The sequence below is a fragment of the Coffea arabica genome, chromosome 5c (assembly GCF_036785885.1).
Source record: "Coffea arabica cultivar ET-39 chromosome 5c, Coffea Arabica ET-39 HiFi, whole genome shotgun sequence".
Taxonomy (NCBI): domain Eukaryota; kingdom Viridiplantae; phylum Streptophyta; class Magnoliopsida; order Gentianales; family Rubiaceae; genus Coffea; species Coffea arabica.
In genome coordinates, this window is record NC_092319.1 from 43,984,158 (window position 1) to 43,999,352 (window position 15,195).

Genomic DNA, 15,195 nt, shown 5'->3' on the forward strand with positions numbered 1-15,195 from the left:
TACAGCTTAGCCAATAAATAGTGCTGCAATTCCGATAAGTTATCTAGTTTTTCCCCCCCAAGAAAAGAAAAGAAAAAAGGTTCTCAGTTTTTAGGACCTTTTGTGATCCTTTGTTTTCCATTTTAGTAGGGGAACATGGACTATTTTTCACTAAATATCTTCATTTTATTGATTTGTTCTAAAAAATTTTAGTACGGGAACATGGTTTCGATGATTGAAGAAGCTTATTCCCAGCCAATCAATCTTTCTGATGATCTTGTTCCCCGAGTTATACCGATGGTCACCAAAATCATCAAGAAGTATGGTATAATCTATTGAATTCTTATTGCAGAGAATTCTTGATATTGTGATGTAAGATCATAAATGATAGCATTTTTTTCACGACACTATGTCGTTGGTTTCCTGTTTTTAGAAATTCTGCCGGTGGATATATTTTCTGTGTCGACTTCGTTGGTTTAATTTGCTTAGCATGTCGATCGCAGGTGGCAATTCCTTCATATGGCTTGGTCCATATCCTGTAGTCATCATCCTAGATTCTGAATCTATAAGGGAGATCATGGTGAAATATAATCTCTTCCAGAAGCCTTACTTTCACCCGCTTGGCAAATATCTGATACAAGGTCTAGTAGCATCTGAGGGCAAGAAATGGGCAAAACATCGAAAGATAATCAATCCTGCTTTCCATCTAGAGAAGCTCAAGGTTTTACTTAACGTCTCTTTATCAACTGCAAAGTCATCTGTGTTAATTCATTGGAGATGATCATATATTTTGAATAACTGATCTTATGCTTAAATATTGAATGATCTCCTACAATTTACAATATACTTCCCTTATTTCCTGATGCAATTTTATCCGCAAGAAGAATGTAAATCAAATTTCATCTGTAAAGTAGACATCCAATGCTGACATTGTAAACCAACAACTATTAACCTGAGAAATTATTTCTTTTCGAAATATAGCACTAACTAGGCTTATCATTCATTCCTATGAATAGCTGATGCTACCAGCTTTTCATTTATGTGCCACCGAAATGTTGAGCAAATGGGAGGAAAGTGTTTCACCAGAAGGAACCTGTGAATTGGATGTTTGGCCACACCGGCAGACTTTAACCAGCGATGCAATTTCTCGTACAGCATTTGTGGTAATTATGAGGAAGGAAGAAAGATCTTGAAGCTTCAAAAAGAACAGGCAGAGCAGGTTATGACTGCTGTAAAATCATTCTATTTTCCAGGATCGAGGTAAAACTAGATTTCTCAATGCATCTTCACGTTGTATGGACATGAAAAGCACACTACTTGCGGGAGTTTGAGTATCATTCCAGATTGAAAATTTTGACATTCCTCATTTCAAAGTTGATTCAGTCAGTTTCGCTTCTTGTCTATTGGTTTTTGCCAACTAAGAGGAACAGAAGGATAAAGGAACTTCATAAAAAAGTTGGAGCTGCAGTAAGAGAAGTTATTGATGAAAGATTAGAAGCAATGAAAGCAGGGGAATCAAGTGATAACGACTTACTGAGCATACTACTGGAGTCTAATCTTAAAGAGATTGAACAAAAGGGGGATAAAGTTTTGGTTTGAGCATCAATGATGTAATTGAAGAGTGCAAACAATTCTATTTTGCCGGGCAGGAGACAACCTCATCCTCTCTTGTATGGACATCGGTTTTACTGAGCAGGCATCAGAAGTGGCAATCCCAGGCTAGGGAAGAGGTTTTGCAAGTTTTTGGGAGAGATGAGTCAAATTTCAATGGCCTCAATCTCCTCAAAGTTGTGAGTTCCTTCCATATGTTACCGTTGGCATGATCTGTTTGAAGTTACCTACCTGTTAGAACTTAGAAGAGTGCGTGGCTTCAAATGAAACTCTTGATTGCAGAAAAGAACATTAACATTCAGCTTATTCTGTTCTATATACATTTTTCAGTCTTTTACAGTAACACAGCTCTCTTATGCTTTAGACCATCACTACATAGTAAATTTCAGCAATCTTCCTTTCTGCATAGTTTATGATGACATATGGTTTCCCTTATAATCTTTATTGCAGGTGACAATGATCTTGAACGAAGTTTTAAGACTATACACTCCACTGCCTGTAATTGATCGAACAGTTCAGGAGGAAACTAAAGTAGGAAAATATACTTTCCCATCTGGGGTGCGGCTCATGTTGCCAGTACTCTTAGTGCATTATGATGCCGAAATATGGGGTGACGATTCAGAAAAGTTCAATCCAGACAGATTTCATGAAGGAGTATCAAATGCGACAAAAGGCCAAGCTTCATTCTTCCCCTTTGGTTGGGGACCTCGAATATGTATTGGACAAACCTTTGCTATGATTGAAGCAAAATTGGCTATGGCAATGATTCTCCAGCGCTTCTCCTTTGAACTTTCTCCATCCTATACTCATGCTCCTTACACCATAGTTACAATTCAACCTCAGCATGGTGCTCACTTGATTCTACGCAAATTATAGCATGAAAAACTTGTCAACCCATACTTGATTGATTTTTATGAGTAACGATATGCAATTGCTCTATCTTTTTTTCCCAATCCATACTTCATTGCCAATCCTTATGCCAACTGTAACAAAAAGTGATCCATCATTTCTTCTTCTTCTTCAATGGATGTGAGGATCAAGAATATGATTCCAGTGGTGATCCTTCATTGATCTTTATAGTTGTCTGTGTATCCGTGTTTCAATAACTGTACATGTGTGAGACATTGTGGGAGTACTCTGAACAGTGATACCTTTACCTGTTACTTGTGGTTAGGTAATTCTGCATCACCGTTCTCCAGAATCTATTATCGAGTCATTGACAAATGACAATGTAAACTTCGTCGATGCGAATACTTTTCTGTATTAGTTTTTAAAAGAACTATTTTGTATGTGAAAGACCACTTGCTTCCAAGTATCAAACCATCTAATACTTCCTGGTCTTAAAAAAGAAAAGGTCCATTTCTCATGACTCACGATTATCCTTGATGTTGAAGGTTGTTATTAGTCCCTAAATCACATATTTACAAGATGAACCCTATTCTCCATTAAGCAAAGGACGTGCAACTTGTACTGAAGAAGGTATATTGTTGACCAATTGTGCCAATGTGTCATGAGATACAGCAGGAAAAATATCAGTCAACAAAGATTTATTAATATTGAGATATAAAACCTGCTCTAGATGGTATGTTTGCAGTCTGATTTCTGTTTCTGATACTCAAAGCCTCAAACTCTGTGATCAACCATGATAGGGTTAACGTGTTGCACCAGATGGACCAATGCTGATAAATCCTTCTTCCTGCTAATGATCCCTGGCACTGGTACAACTGTCTCAGTACTTTCAAATTCCATACACGTCAAAGTCTAAACTCTGTACCAATTCAGTCTTACGCCAACCGTTGCTAGTTCCACTGTGTCTCTTATCAACACATTTGAAAAGACTATTTTGCCTTCATTAGCCAAAGTTTCTCCCTTTTATTGGGTAGAATGATGCCTACGCCTACAATGCTACTTCCAATGGCTCCATATACTAATTTTAACCCTTTAGATATCAGTTTATACGCATAACCCTAATAAGTATTATGCTGTAAATCAAGGATAGATTACTAGTAACCCCTTATGGTTTCACTCATTACCGTATGTCCCCTAACATTTATCTCTCCCCTTTCTTTCTTTTTTGGCCAAATTTCCAACTCCCAAACTAAGCCTGAATTCATTCTAAAGGGGTTTATATATTGTGGTGCATAAACAAAACGATAAAGAAATACCAAGGCTATGATTTCTTGAAGCATAGAAAATTAGGATATTATTGTCATACATTCAACCTCCACGGAGTTTCTAAGTTCCACACATAAAATGGTCTGATGCCAAATCTGAATGAAATTGTGAATCATGTCCTCCAAGTTCTAATTAATCAAGAGGAACCCTCACAAGTAAAATACACTACAGCTTGTGCAACATCAAGGGAGCCCCGAACTGGGGTTGAAGTGCTATGCCTTGGTGAGGGGCATGAGAATAAGATGGCGAAAGTTCAAACGAGAAGCGCTGCAGAATCATAGCTAGTGCCAATTTTGCTTCCAAGAGAGCAAAGTTTGCGCCAATGCAGATACGAGGTCCCCAGCCAAATGGGAAGTATACAATTTGGCCCTTTGTTGCACTTGAGACTCCATCAGCAAACCTCTCTGGCTTAAATTCCTTGACATCCTCGCCCCATATTTCAGGGTCATGATGCAATAATATCACTGGTAGTGCCAGTCGCTGTCCAGCAGGGATAGTTAGATTTCCTATTTTAGTTTCTTCTGCAACTGTTCGACCTATATTAGAAATTGGTGGGTATAGCCTTAAAACCTCATGTAAGATCATTGTAACCTGTGACAGATCAAAGAGGCTAATTAGACAATTTATAGGCAAATTAGAACTAAGCATAAGTGAATTAGAACGTTTTTTGTCATTGTATGATTTATCATGAAATTTGGTACATAATTGACTTACAATCTTTAGCTGATTTAGTCCATCAAAGTTTGGCATGTTAGTCCCGAAATGTTGCAAAACCTCTTCTCTTGCACGTTCTTGCCAGTCAGGATGCATGCTCAGTAAGATCATTGTCCAAACAAGCAGCACAGCAGTGGTCTCCTGCCCAGCAACATAGAACAGCTTGCACTCTTCAATGATTTCTCCTGTAGTCATGCCAGATTCCCCGCCAGTTTCTTGAGAAGTGGCAAGTAATAAACCTAACATGTCAGTATCAATGGCTTCTCCTGCTCTCAGTGCCTTTAGTCTTGCATTGATAATTTCCCTGATTGAACCTTCAACTTCTTTTGCAACTTGTTTCATTCTTCTGTTCCTTTTAGTTGGCAAGAACCTGTGAAAGCGTAATTATGTTAGCAAAGTGCCAAAAAGAAAAGAAGGAAAAAAGGAAAAAAAAAAAAACTGTCTTTGTTTGATTTGCTCTTTTGGGAAAGTTTCTTTCTCCCAACATATTATTTTAACACGGTTTCCAATCATTTTTTTAATCACTTATACACTACAAAATCCATGCCTAGCAAAATGGTAGATTTTAGTTATAGCAGTTTTATCATATTGGGCAAGTGAACTTGAATTGTTCCCATAAATGACTAATTTTACTTTTTATCCGTTTTTGGTTGTAAAATGACTTTACCTCGACCCAGGAATATATATGGACCTTGTAGCCAAGACCAGATGTCGAGCTTGTTCTCTCTGTAACTCGAATATCTTTCTTCCTTCCTCATATCTGCTGCCAAATGCTGTTCGTGAAATTGCATCGCTAGTCATAGTCTGAATAGTGGGCCAAACATCAACCTCAAATGACCCTTTCACTGAAATCATCTCCTCCCATTTGCTCAACATCTCACATGCACTTTTGTAGAATGCTGGTACCATAAGCTGCATCCAATAATAACCCATTTGGATTGCTATTTTCTAGAGTTTTTGTAAAAAAATGTATTGTAATGATTTGATGCATACGAGGCAAAAGGTGATTAGGAAATGCATTCACCAAAAACGTAAAAAATTTTTGGAGAAAATTCGCATTCCAAACAAGGCTACGTAGGCATAGGTTTTTTTTGCCTTTACAATTATTTTGTATTTGCAGTAAACAAATGTGAGAAAATTAGAAGAGAAACCTTCAACTTCTCCATGTGGAAAGCTTGATTGAGGAGTTTCCTTTGCTTTACCCATTTCTCCCCCTCATAGCCCAGTATCCCTGCGACCAGCAAGCTGGCTTGTGGATGGAATTTAACCTTTTGAAAAATATCCATCTTTTGGGTAACTTTCCTTATGAGTTCAGGATCCATGATCAGCATCATTGGTCTTGGCCCAGACCACAAATAGGTATTCTTACCTACAAATCAATAATAAACTGACTTTAAAAAAAAAAAAAAACCTAAAAGTCAAATTAGCGATCAGTAATAATTGTATTGCAACAACTACACACCTCCAATGTGAAATCCAAGCTAGCTAAAGTGTCAAGCTTTAAAAATAAACTTAGCTATGTTAAGCAACTGAGCCCAGAAATTTATACATTTTACTTACTTAGAATCACTTATGGGAAATCAACGAAATGAATTAGTAGTAGATTGGATAACAACTTACCATATTTATTAACAGCTTCTAGGAAATGAGGTGCAATTCTTGGTACAATGCCGTCAGAGAGACTGATAGGCTTTGAGTTGGCTTCTTGGAACAAGGATGATATCTGTTTTAAGTCTCCATAGATCAGTTTGTAAGGGTTCCCCTTAAAACCTTGTTGTTCGAGATGCTTCTGGAGCTTTTTGGGCTGAAACCATGCCCAGTTCAACACTCTCCATGCCAATACTGAGAGAACAACACAACAAGAAGAAACAAGTGCAATCATGAAGCTGTGGGCTTCTTCCATTTTGAGTTTTTGATTTTCTTTCTTTTCGGGGTTTATTTGTCGACCTCCTTGTCTCCAGATCCATCACGGGTGTTGGGAGAAGATTATTTTAGTCACTGTTGGTTGAATTCAATTGCCAGCTGTGGCATTTAGTCGTGGTTGTGGTCAAGCCTGTCAACCGGAGATCGTGTCCGGTCGGAAGTCATTATTTCGGACCCAGATTCGCATAATATAACGGATCCGGATCCGACCCGTTTATTCGACGAGTCTTCTATTCTATATTTCGGGTCTACCCGATAAAATCTATTAAAGTTTACAATTTCTAATAAAAATAAGAAAAAAATATATTTGCAAACTAATTTTTAACTAATACAAAAAAAAACCAAATAAGAAAAGAAATCAAATTGATATTATTCAAATATATCACCCTAATCAAATTATATTGATAAATATATTTTTTAAATTATTAATTCATTTATATCCGAATCTGGGTCTAAATACCATAGTTATTAAACTCAGCCCGGAGGGGAGACCGGCGAAGGAGGTGGGTCAACAGGTCACTAGTTCAACCGGTGGGTGAGTGGTTGAACCAGTGGGTCACTACATATATTTAAATATTATATATTATAAATGTTGATATAGGATATATGATATAAATTATAATAAATAATGTCATAGCAAATGCTCATATAATTTAATCTGCTATAAAAAAATTAATTCATATAAGAATCAATAAAATATAAAGTTATTTAGTAATACACCAAATTTCAAATATAAAATTTTATCTATGTTTAGTGTAATTATCTAACTTATTTATAAATTTTAAGTGCAAAAAATTATTAAAAATAATATATGTTTTTAAAATGAACTATGTAATATGTTATTTTTGAAGTCCATTTCATAAGTTTGGGGGTCATAAATTTTTATTAGAAGATTCCAAATAAATTTGTTTTAGAGAAATGAAAAAGAAAGATAAAATGGAAAATGTTTATATATTATAAGTAAGCAACCTTATCATCATCTCGTCAAGTAGCCTAGCGGTTGCATCGTTGTTGCAATGTACTAGAGGTACAAGGTTTGACTCTCGGCATAGGCATAAAATTTTTATATGAAACTTGGTTCTTAGACAAAACCGGCCGGGTTTTCGGTTTAATCCGGTCGAACCGTCGGTCCGTTGACTAGTCAACGGTTTGACTGCTTAAACGATCCAACTTGAAACCCAGCCCGGTCTCATGCCCGATTCATCGGTTTGACCGGTTCGACCGTCGAGCCAGGCCAGGTTTAATAACTATGCTAAATACTATATTCCATATCCAATCTGTTTTTTTTTGTTTGACAAAATGAATCCGGACCCGAGTCTGGATAACTGAATTAAATCCCTCCCCGTAGCCGAAATAATTTGACGGATCCGGTCCAAATCCGGATCTAGACCTGAACCGTTGACAGGCCTAGTTGTGGACAAAGTATGTCCTAGAAAAGGGGGAAGAAAATTAAGTTGAAAAATCAGTAGTTGTTTCGACACAACAAGGCGGACTGACCCAATAGTGATAATGTGACAGTCCTGCAAATCTAACCTTTAATTGATAAATAGAAGTAACACAAAATGAAAGACAAGGATTGCAATTTTTTCGAGTTTTTGTAGAAAAATGTACTGTAACGATTTGATATATGTGAGATAAAAAGATTATTAAAAAATATGTTTATAAAAAACGTAACCATTTTTCTAAATAAGGTCTTATTTAGATTGTAGTTTTCTAAGGAAAAACTTTTACGCTTTTTATAAGCACATTTTTTAATTTTTTTTATTTCATGTATATCAAATCTTACCATACATTGTTTTATAAAAATTGCAAAAAATAGCAATCTAAACGGAACAATAATTCCTCCTAAGACTGGAAAAATAGCATGCGTGTGTGTGTGGATGTATGTGTATATCAAGGTCACCTATAGAATCCCAAATCTACAAGGTTCCCCTCCCAACTCAAGTCCTACATGTGAGAGTCAGCCAAGCCAACAATACAACTATTGGGCTACTAAAATCATTTAATGGCTTCAAAAAAGCCTTAATAATATCCGATAATGCATACTCCAATTCAGATAGAGGAAGCCGATTATTCAAAATGGCTAGTAATTAGCTTGTGAAGATACTAGTGTGTTCAATTGAACCTTTTCAAAATTAAGAGATAAGGACACCATCTTTATCATAAAGGATGGATTGACCTTCAGCCTGAAAATTGAAAAGGAGTCAACGGAAAGATCAGTATAAAAGGAAAAGACGGATCAACACAAAAAACAATCACAACAAAAGTTTCGCAGCTTGAACAACTCTGTTCGACTTTTTTTATTCTTTTTTTGAGCAAAACTGGTCATTTTATTGATAGGAACAGAAATCTTGTAAAAGATTAATGCAGAAATTCCTACTACATTATTAGCTCTCTACGTTATACAATTTTAAAATAAGTTAAAGCAAGTAAGAGGAAGTCCAGCTCTATGGTTAGATCCCAGTTCGGCTTGGTTCACCAACTTGGTAAATCAAGCCAACTAGTTAAACGTAACTTGAATAGCATTTTATGTTCGGTAACATTTAAATTCAATAAAAAAAACCTCGTTCAAATTTGATTCGGCAAATAAACAAACCAAGTTTGAATAAAATTTAAAACTTGTTAAAATAATCAAATAAAATTGAACACCAGAGTGTTTGATTTGATTAGGATCATTTAGTGTAATTTTATAAATCTCAAGGGAGGTTAGTGTAATTTTACAAACCTCAAGCGAGATCAGTGCGGTGAAATTGTCAGAAACCTCAAGGGAGGCTTCGGAAATTATCCCAAAGTATAATTGCACAACAATAATATTAACTGCAGTAGTAGTTCATAATGACTCTATTGATTTTCTTGATTATCTAAGCAAATGAAAGGTCTCTATAAACAGTATGTGATTAGATGTAATGTCACTCTTCTATATGTGAGAAATATAATGTTATACCAATCTAACGTTAATTTCCAAACAAAATTAAGCATACAAGGTGCTTTTTATGTCGTTGATAAATAAACTGTTGTCCCAAGGACTAACAAGTCACATATAGGAATGAACACTATATTGTCCACAGAATCAAGTGAGCTCCATACTGGGGTTGAAATATTACTGCTACTCGGGGAGAATGAGCATAAGATGGTGAAAGTTCAAAGCAGAAGCGTTACAGAATCATAGACATCGCCAGTTTTGCTTCCAACATGGCAAAATTTTGTCCAATGCAAATGCGAGGTCCCTAACTGAAGAGGTGATTTTTTACCAGACGAGCTGCTTCGAATGCCAGGAACGTATGCCGAATTGGTGGAATAGTTGATCAAGGATCACTTGCTTAGATTGTTAGATACGGGGCCTAATCCCCTGGTTCACCTCTGAAAGCTAAGTTAGTTCAGAGTAATGTGAAAATAATTCTAGAGAGAGAGTAGGCTACTTTCTTTACCAAGGATCCGTCCGTTTCTCAGTGGGATGTCCCGCTATTTATAGGGGACAATTTAGAGGTACAGACTGTGGGGTCCAAGCCCCTGAAGGACAGATAGAGACAGCATATCACCTTGATGTGACTAATCTGGACAAAGGGTAGGATGGCAAAACAGTGGACAGTGTCAGAGGTCACATCCACCACTGTTTGGGGGTCAAACCCTCTGTCCACATCTCGGTTAGTGTGGGTCGTAGAACTGTACTGAGGTGATAGTGGGACGACAAAGTCACCTCGGTGATCAGGACGCCAGCTCAACCGAGGTGGTTACGACGGGTGAGATGATCGTTCCGAACTGGGGCACACTACGGCTTCCCCGAGACGAAATGGCCATCCTCAATAAGGCCCCCAAGCTTCGGTAGGGTATCAATTGATGGTAGCTTGCCGAGGCTTTTACAGGGAAATGATAGGAAAGCCCCTGGACGCTATGATGATAACGTGCAGAGTACGATGAGTCAGGAAGATGATGGGACAACTAACTGATTGATTGAATCGTGGACTAACATGGCTCAGAGAGACGAAGAGTCAGTCGGCTGTTGGTTAGAATGGCGGTAAATAATAAATGAGAGGCACGTCTTTCTTTAAAGGTTCGACACGCCGTCCTTTGGTTTTCCTCCCCCCTTTTATAAATAGGGGTCCCTCCTTCATTTTTCACCCTTCCTCGCTTTTTACTTCTTACCATTTGCCCATCTAAACAACTTCCCAAGGTGACACTACAGCAGAAAACACAAACCTCCTTAGGAAGAGTAAGCTCGTCTCTTTTTCTTTGCCAATAGCATGAATAGCCCGTACCCATAAAGAAACGGTCAGGCCAGACTTCGTCGGGGTAGAGAGGCCCGATCCAACCTAGGAGGGAGGGACTTCATCCAATCCCGGGGAAGGGACCTCATCCAACCTTGGGAGGGACACAGTCGGGGCATCTTATAAGGCCAATACACCACAAGCACAAAGTCCAGAAGAATTCGAGGTGCTTTATAATGATGAACTCGGGACTGAGGTGCCGATAGACGAGGGCATGCTGGAACCAGCCACCCCTCCAAATCTGTCAGCTATTGACTACGGCCAAGTTCCCATGTTCAACAGCATCATAGGTGAAGCTCTGACAGCAGCACTGGTCTTCAAATATCCCTTTCGAGGTGACTATAGCATTCGTCCACCCGGACCGAATCAAACAGCAAAACGCCCTCCGAAGGGGAGGTCACCGTATATGCAGATCAGCTAGAGGCAGGATTCAGGATGCCAACCACTAGGTTCTTCTAGTACTACCTCAAATATTGGGAGGTGAGGATTACCCAGTTCGTCCCTAACGCAGTCCGAATCCTAGTCGGTTTTGAGATGCAGTGCCGGCATCAGGAGATAGTCCCCACAGTAAAGCTCTTCCACCGCTGCTACACCATCAAGAACAGCGGAAGTGAGAAGGAGTGGTTCTATTTCGGGAACAGAGTCCCGAAGTTGGTAGTCGATGCTCCCACTTCTATAAAGGAGTGGAAGCACAATTTCGTGTTTGTCCCGATTGAAGAATTCCCAAGGGGGTTCTGGTGGAGGCCCCAACTCGGGCAAAAGACACCTCTCCTGGGGACTTGGAAGAAGAAATTTCCAAAAACTGATGGGGTCGAGTCTCAAAATTAACAGTTGGGCCTTCCCCGAGGTAGTTCTCGTGAACGGAGGAATCAGTCGAGTTTTAATCAACTCGGATCACACTCCTTTCTTCTCTACTAGGCTTAAGAAACCTTGTATCTTTCTACTCATTATTTTGTCTTTACCTTTGTTTGATTCTAAGTAACCTCACCTTTCTTTCATGCAGTGACAAGGGTATCCGACCTGATTACTTCGGGAGCAGCTGTAGTGAACAAAAGGCCAGCAAAACGGAAAACAACTACTGGAACATCGGCTCAGCCGAAGAAGAAAACCAGTACGGCAAGGTGCCCTACTCCGGTGATAATTCCAGGCGAGGCTTCATGGACCTCGGCCATTCCGATAAGAGTGGCGATCCGAGGTGTGACGACAGCCTCGCCATCTCCGGGCCAAGGTGTGACTCCGATTCCTGAAGTCCCCATCTCCAGATCTTCCCTGTGGAACTTTCACCATGTGCCACCTCAGGAAGTCGGGGAAGACAAAAGGCACTCCAACGCACAATGGTGCCCAGAGTGGGATCTGAACGTAAACGACCGCTGCAAAAATCTCAAGGTCGGTCATGAGCTCATGGTGCACTCTGTTCTTCCGAGGGACCACATTTATGCCAGAAAGCTCAGTTCTTCTGAACTGATGCAGAGTGCCTCGGTGGCGTGAGCTTCTACTAGAGGTGTCAACGAATTGAGCTGCTCGCAAATAGTTCTCGAGCAGTTCGTTCAAATGATCGGCTAGAGCTCGGTCAAATCGAGTTCGAGTCGATCTCGAACAATTCGAATATTCCAACGAATCGAATTCGAGTTTAAAAATGTTATGTTCGACAAGCTCGCGAGCTTTTCGAGCTTAAGGTATATTTAAATATATATAATTTTATATTTATAAAATTACTTAAATATATATAGTTGTAAGCTTAATTACATGTTTTACCTATTAAAATTCAAAATATATTAGGGGTATTCTTGTCTTTCCAAATAATTCAAAAAAAAATTCGCATATTAGACTCTAATTAGGTCAAGCAGCTTCAATTCTTGTCCGCCGTCTTCTTTCTTTCAACGAATCGAGAGCTTCCTCACCTCAGTGGCTCAGTCCCTATTCCTTAATCCCCATTCCTCACCTCAATCCCTAATTCCAATTTCAAATCAAACCTATTTGGGTTGCTAACTCTAGCAGTCCAGCCGTTTCATTTCGCTGTTGCCAACTCCACCCATTTGTTGTCAAATCAAACCCATTTGGATTGTGCAGCCGTGCGGCGAGCGGAAGCTTGGATCTTGAAACAAGTGCAGGCGTGCAATAGGTATTTCTTGAAGCTTGGATCTTGAGTTTTTCTCTTCCCTTCTATATTTCTTTGATGTCTATTGGGGCTAAGAATACCGAAACGCAGTTGGTTGTAAGACCAAGGGTGCCTTATGCCCAAAAGCTCAATGATACACAAGCTACACCTTTTCTGAATATTTGTTTCATCGATGGTGATCAGTGGCTACAACCATATAGATAATTTGAATATCATGTTAATTAAGTTGTGGGAAGAATTTGCAATGGCTGAATTCATAATTTGGTGTTTTCAATGATCTAAATTATAATGATTGAAGGATGGATATATTTATTTGGAATTAATTTCTAAAATGATTTATTATAGCGTTTGAAACATGAATAAATTTCTTGGAAGGATTCAAGAAGATTTAACAAGTAATTTATCAATTTATGTGAGTAGAAGACTTTTTTTTTAATAATCATTATGTGTATTAAAACACTTGTAACATGCTGTAAGGGTCCAAGTATTTAAATCTAAAATATGTTCCCTTCAAAAAACTTGCGCCGAAGCTTTGTCTCCAACAGAATGAGGCATCCAACAATTCAGTAACTTGTATATCTTGCAACTGGCGTATATCTAGAGGTCTATATATAATTGCGTACTTAATTTTTTGAAAGATCAAATATATATTGATAGGGATGTACAATGATAAGATGGTGGTGAAATGGTTATGTTCTAACTTATTATTATTATTATTATTATTTTGCAGAAAGTGAAGGCAGCAAAAGAGATTCTACTTCCCATAAAATGAATGTGATAATTGGAAAGGTATATTGTTTGTATTTAATATTTCGATTCTTCTTCAAATATCTTATTTTAGATTTTACTGCTACTATTTAATTACCTAAATTATTTATTTTATGTAGGGCCTGGAGTTGAAAATTTGGAATCCGTAAGCAAAAGCTGGAAAAGATTATTGTGGAATGGATAACATGCTACTGTCTTTAATTGCAAAATTTGTTTCACATTTTTAATTTGAATGTTGACACTTTGGCTTTGTTTTTCCTGTTTGTGTGACTTGGTGGATGTTGGTTGTGTGACTTATCTCTGAATTTGGATGTTAGATTTGATGTTAAAATACGGATGAATTTGGATATTGGTTGGCATAATGGCTGAAAAGTGTTGACAATTTGATTGATGCTTTGGACTTTAAATTGGTATTTAAAATTGGTTTGTCTCAAGCCAGTTTATCATATGGATGAGTTTGGATTTTGAAATTTTTGATTTTGTAAATTTCTGTGGGAATGCTTGAATTATCGAATGCAAATGACAGATGAAAAGACTAAATGAAAGAGCAAATTTTACTTGCTAAGAATAGCAGATTGTTTGGTTTAGTTTAGACTTGTATAAACGAGCACAGTATTTAATCGAGCTCGAATTCGAACTCGAGGAGCTCGAGTTCGAAATCGAGCCCGAGTTCGAATTTGAGCTCGAACACATATTCGAGCAATTTCGAGTACGAGCCCGAACCTCACGATTTTCTTAAGAATCGAATTCGAGCAAGTAAAATTGATATTCGTCGATCTCGATCTCGAGTTTTAGACACTTTGTCAAACTCGAACTCGATCAACTTACTATTCGAGTTCGATTCGATTCGTTGACGCCTCTAGCTTCTACTACAGCCTTTTTGTCCGAGATGACCCAACGCTACACTAATCTGCTCGAGTATTACCAGCCGTCCTTCGAGCTTCAAAAGAAGGTCGCCGAACTGGAAGAGAAGCTGAAGGCCACCGAGCAGAAGCGTGATAAGGCAGTGGCTAGTCAAGAACATGCCGAAACCACAAACAACTCTCTAAAAATCGCTCTTGAAGAAGAAAAAGACAGACGCATTCAATAGGAGCAGTCAGCTTAGGAGGGCATAGAGAAGGCTGGAACCTCGGCTGTAGAGGCCTTTCGCAAATCCGAGACTTTCACTCGTGATCTCGGAGAGCTAACGCTGCCGAATTTCATGTTTGGATACATCTCGGCGATTAACGATGCGGCACCTTTCCTTTCTACTGAACAATTGGAGTCCCTCAAAGACAAGTCCAACTTCAACGAAGATGCCAATGAGTTGTGCGACCGCATGGCAGAAGGTATCCAGACCGGTAGAGACTTGGCTAAGGTCCGGAAGAAATTTAATCAGTGGCTCTCTGAGTTTGATGCAGAAGGCAATGAGCTCGGGGAGAGCGAGACGGGAGGAGAAGGTGATGGCATCGGCACAGAAGAAGTGGGGGATGGCGAAAGCAGCAAGGCAGGGACTGATTAGAAACATCCCTATGCTTTGTAACTAGCCGCCAAGGCCGTAGATGCTTAGCAGGGACTGCTGAGAAGCTGGCCTCGGCCTTTTTTTTTGTAACCCCTTTAATGCCAATTACCTCTTTTTTCTTTAATCATTGATCACTTTCT

The 15,195-nt window shown here is 38.7% G+C and overlaps 2 protein-coding genes and 1 pseudogene across 3 annotated transcripts; 2 read left to right on the forward strand and 1 right to left on the reverse strand.

The window, feature by feature from the left end:
* Window positions 1–171: 171 nt before the first annotated feature.
* On the forward strand, window positions 172–1,537 carry LOC140004410 (cytochrome P450 CYP72A219-like). Of its 2 annotated transcripts, XR_011815216.1 has the most exons (4): window positions 172–299; window positions 483–700; window positions 996–1,239; window positions 1,402–1,537. XR_011815216.1 is itself a non-coding variant. In XM_072051075.1 (3 exons), the coding sequence occupies exons 1-3, from the start codon at window positions 251–253 to the stop codon at window positions 1,170–1,172; spliced, it is 444 nt and encodes a 147-aa protein (XP_071907176.1). In that variant the 5' UTR covers window positions 172–250; the 3' UTR covers window positions 1,173–1,417. The 2 variants fall into 2 exon arrangements, 1 of the variants encoding a protein (XP_071907176.1); XM_072051075.1 differs by having other exon boundaries at window positions 996–1,417.
* Window positions 1,285–2,547, forward strand: LOC113690608 (cytochrome P450 CYP72A219-like; annotated as a pseudogene).
* A 1,219-nt stretch (window positions 2,548–3,766) lies between these two features.
* Window positions 3,767–6,487, reverse strand: LOC113690606 (cytochrome P450 CYP72A219-like). Its single transcript, XM_027208599.2, has 5 exons — window positions 6,100–6,487; window positions 5,631–5,848; window positions 5,147–5,391; window positions 4,480–4,849; window positions 3,767–4,356 (listed from the first exon to the last, which is right to left on the reverse strand). Exons 1-5 carry the CDS (start codon window positions 6,380–6,382, stop codon window positions 3,931–3,933), a joined length of 1,542 nt encoding a protein of 513 aa, XP_027064400.1. The 5' UTR covers window positions 6,383–6,487; the 3' UTR covers window positions 3,767–3,930.
* Window positions 6,488–15,195: the final 8,708 nt, after the last annotated feature.

What these genes read in the sequence shown, in the direction of transcription:
- LOC140004410 (XM_072051075.1), top strand. Translation starts at nt 251, where the DNA reads ATGATCTTGTTCCCCGAGTTATACCGATGGTCACCAAAATCATCAAGA. An exon ending in GTCACCAAAATCATCAAGAA is followed by an intron (nt 300 to 482) that starts GTATGGTATAAT and finishes TGTCGATCGCAG; the next exon opens with GTGGCAATTCCTTCATATGG. An exon ending in TCCATCTAGAGAAGCTCAAG is followed by an intron (nt 701 to 995) that starts GTTTTACTTAAC and finishes TCCTATGAATAG; the next exon opens with CTGATGCTACCAGCTTTTCA.
- LOC113690606 (XM_027208599.2), bottom strand. Translation starts at nt 6,382, where the DNA reads ATGGAAGAAGCCCACAGCTTCATGATTGCACTTGTTTCTTCTTGTTGT. An exon ending in AGAAGCTGTTAATAAATATG is followed by an intron (nt 5,849 to 6,099) that starts GTAAGTTGTTAT and finishes ATTGATTTGTAG; the next exon opens with GTAAGAATACCTATTTGTGG. An exon ending in TCCACATGGAGAAGTTGAAG is followed by an intron (nt 5,392 to 5,630) that starts GTTTCTCTTCTA and finishes TATTGGATGCAG; the next exon opens with CTTATGGTACCAGCATTCTA.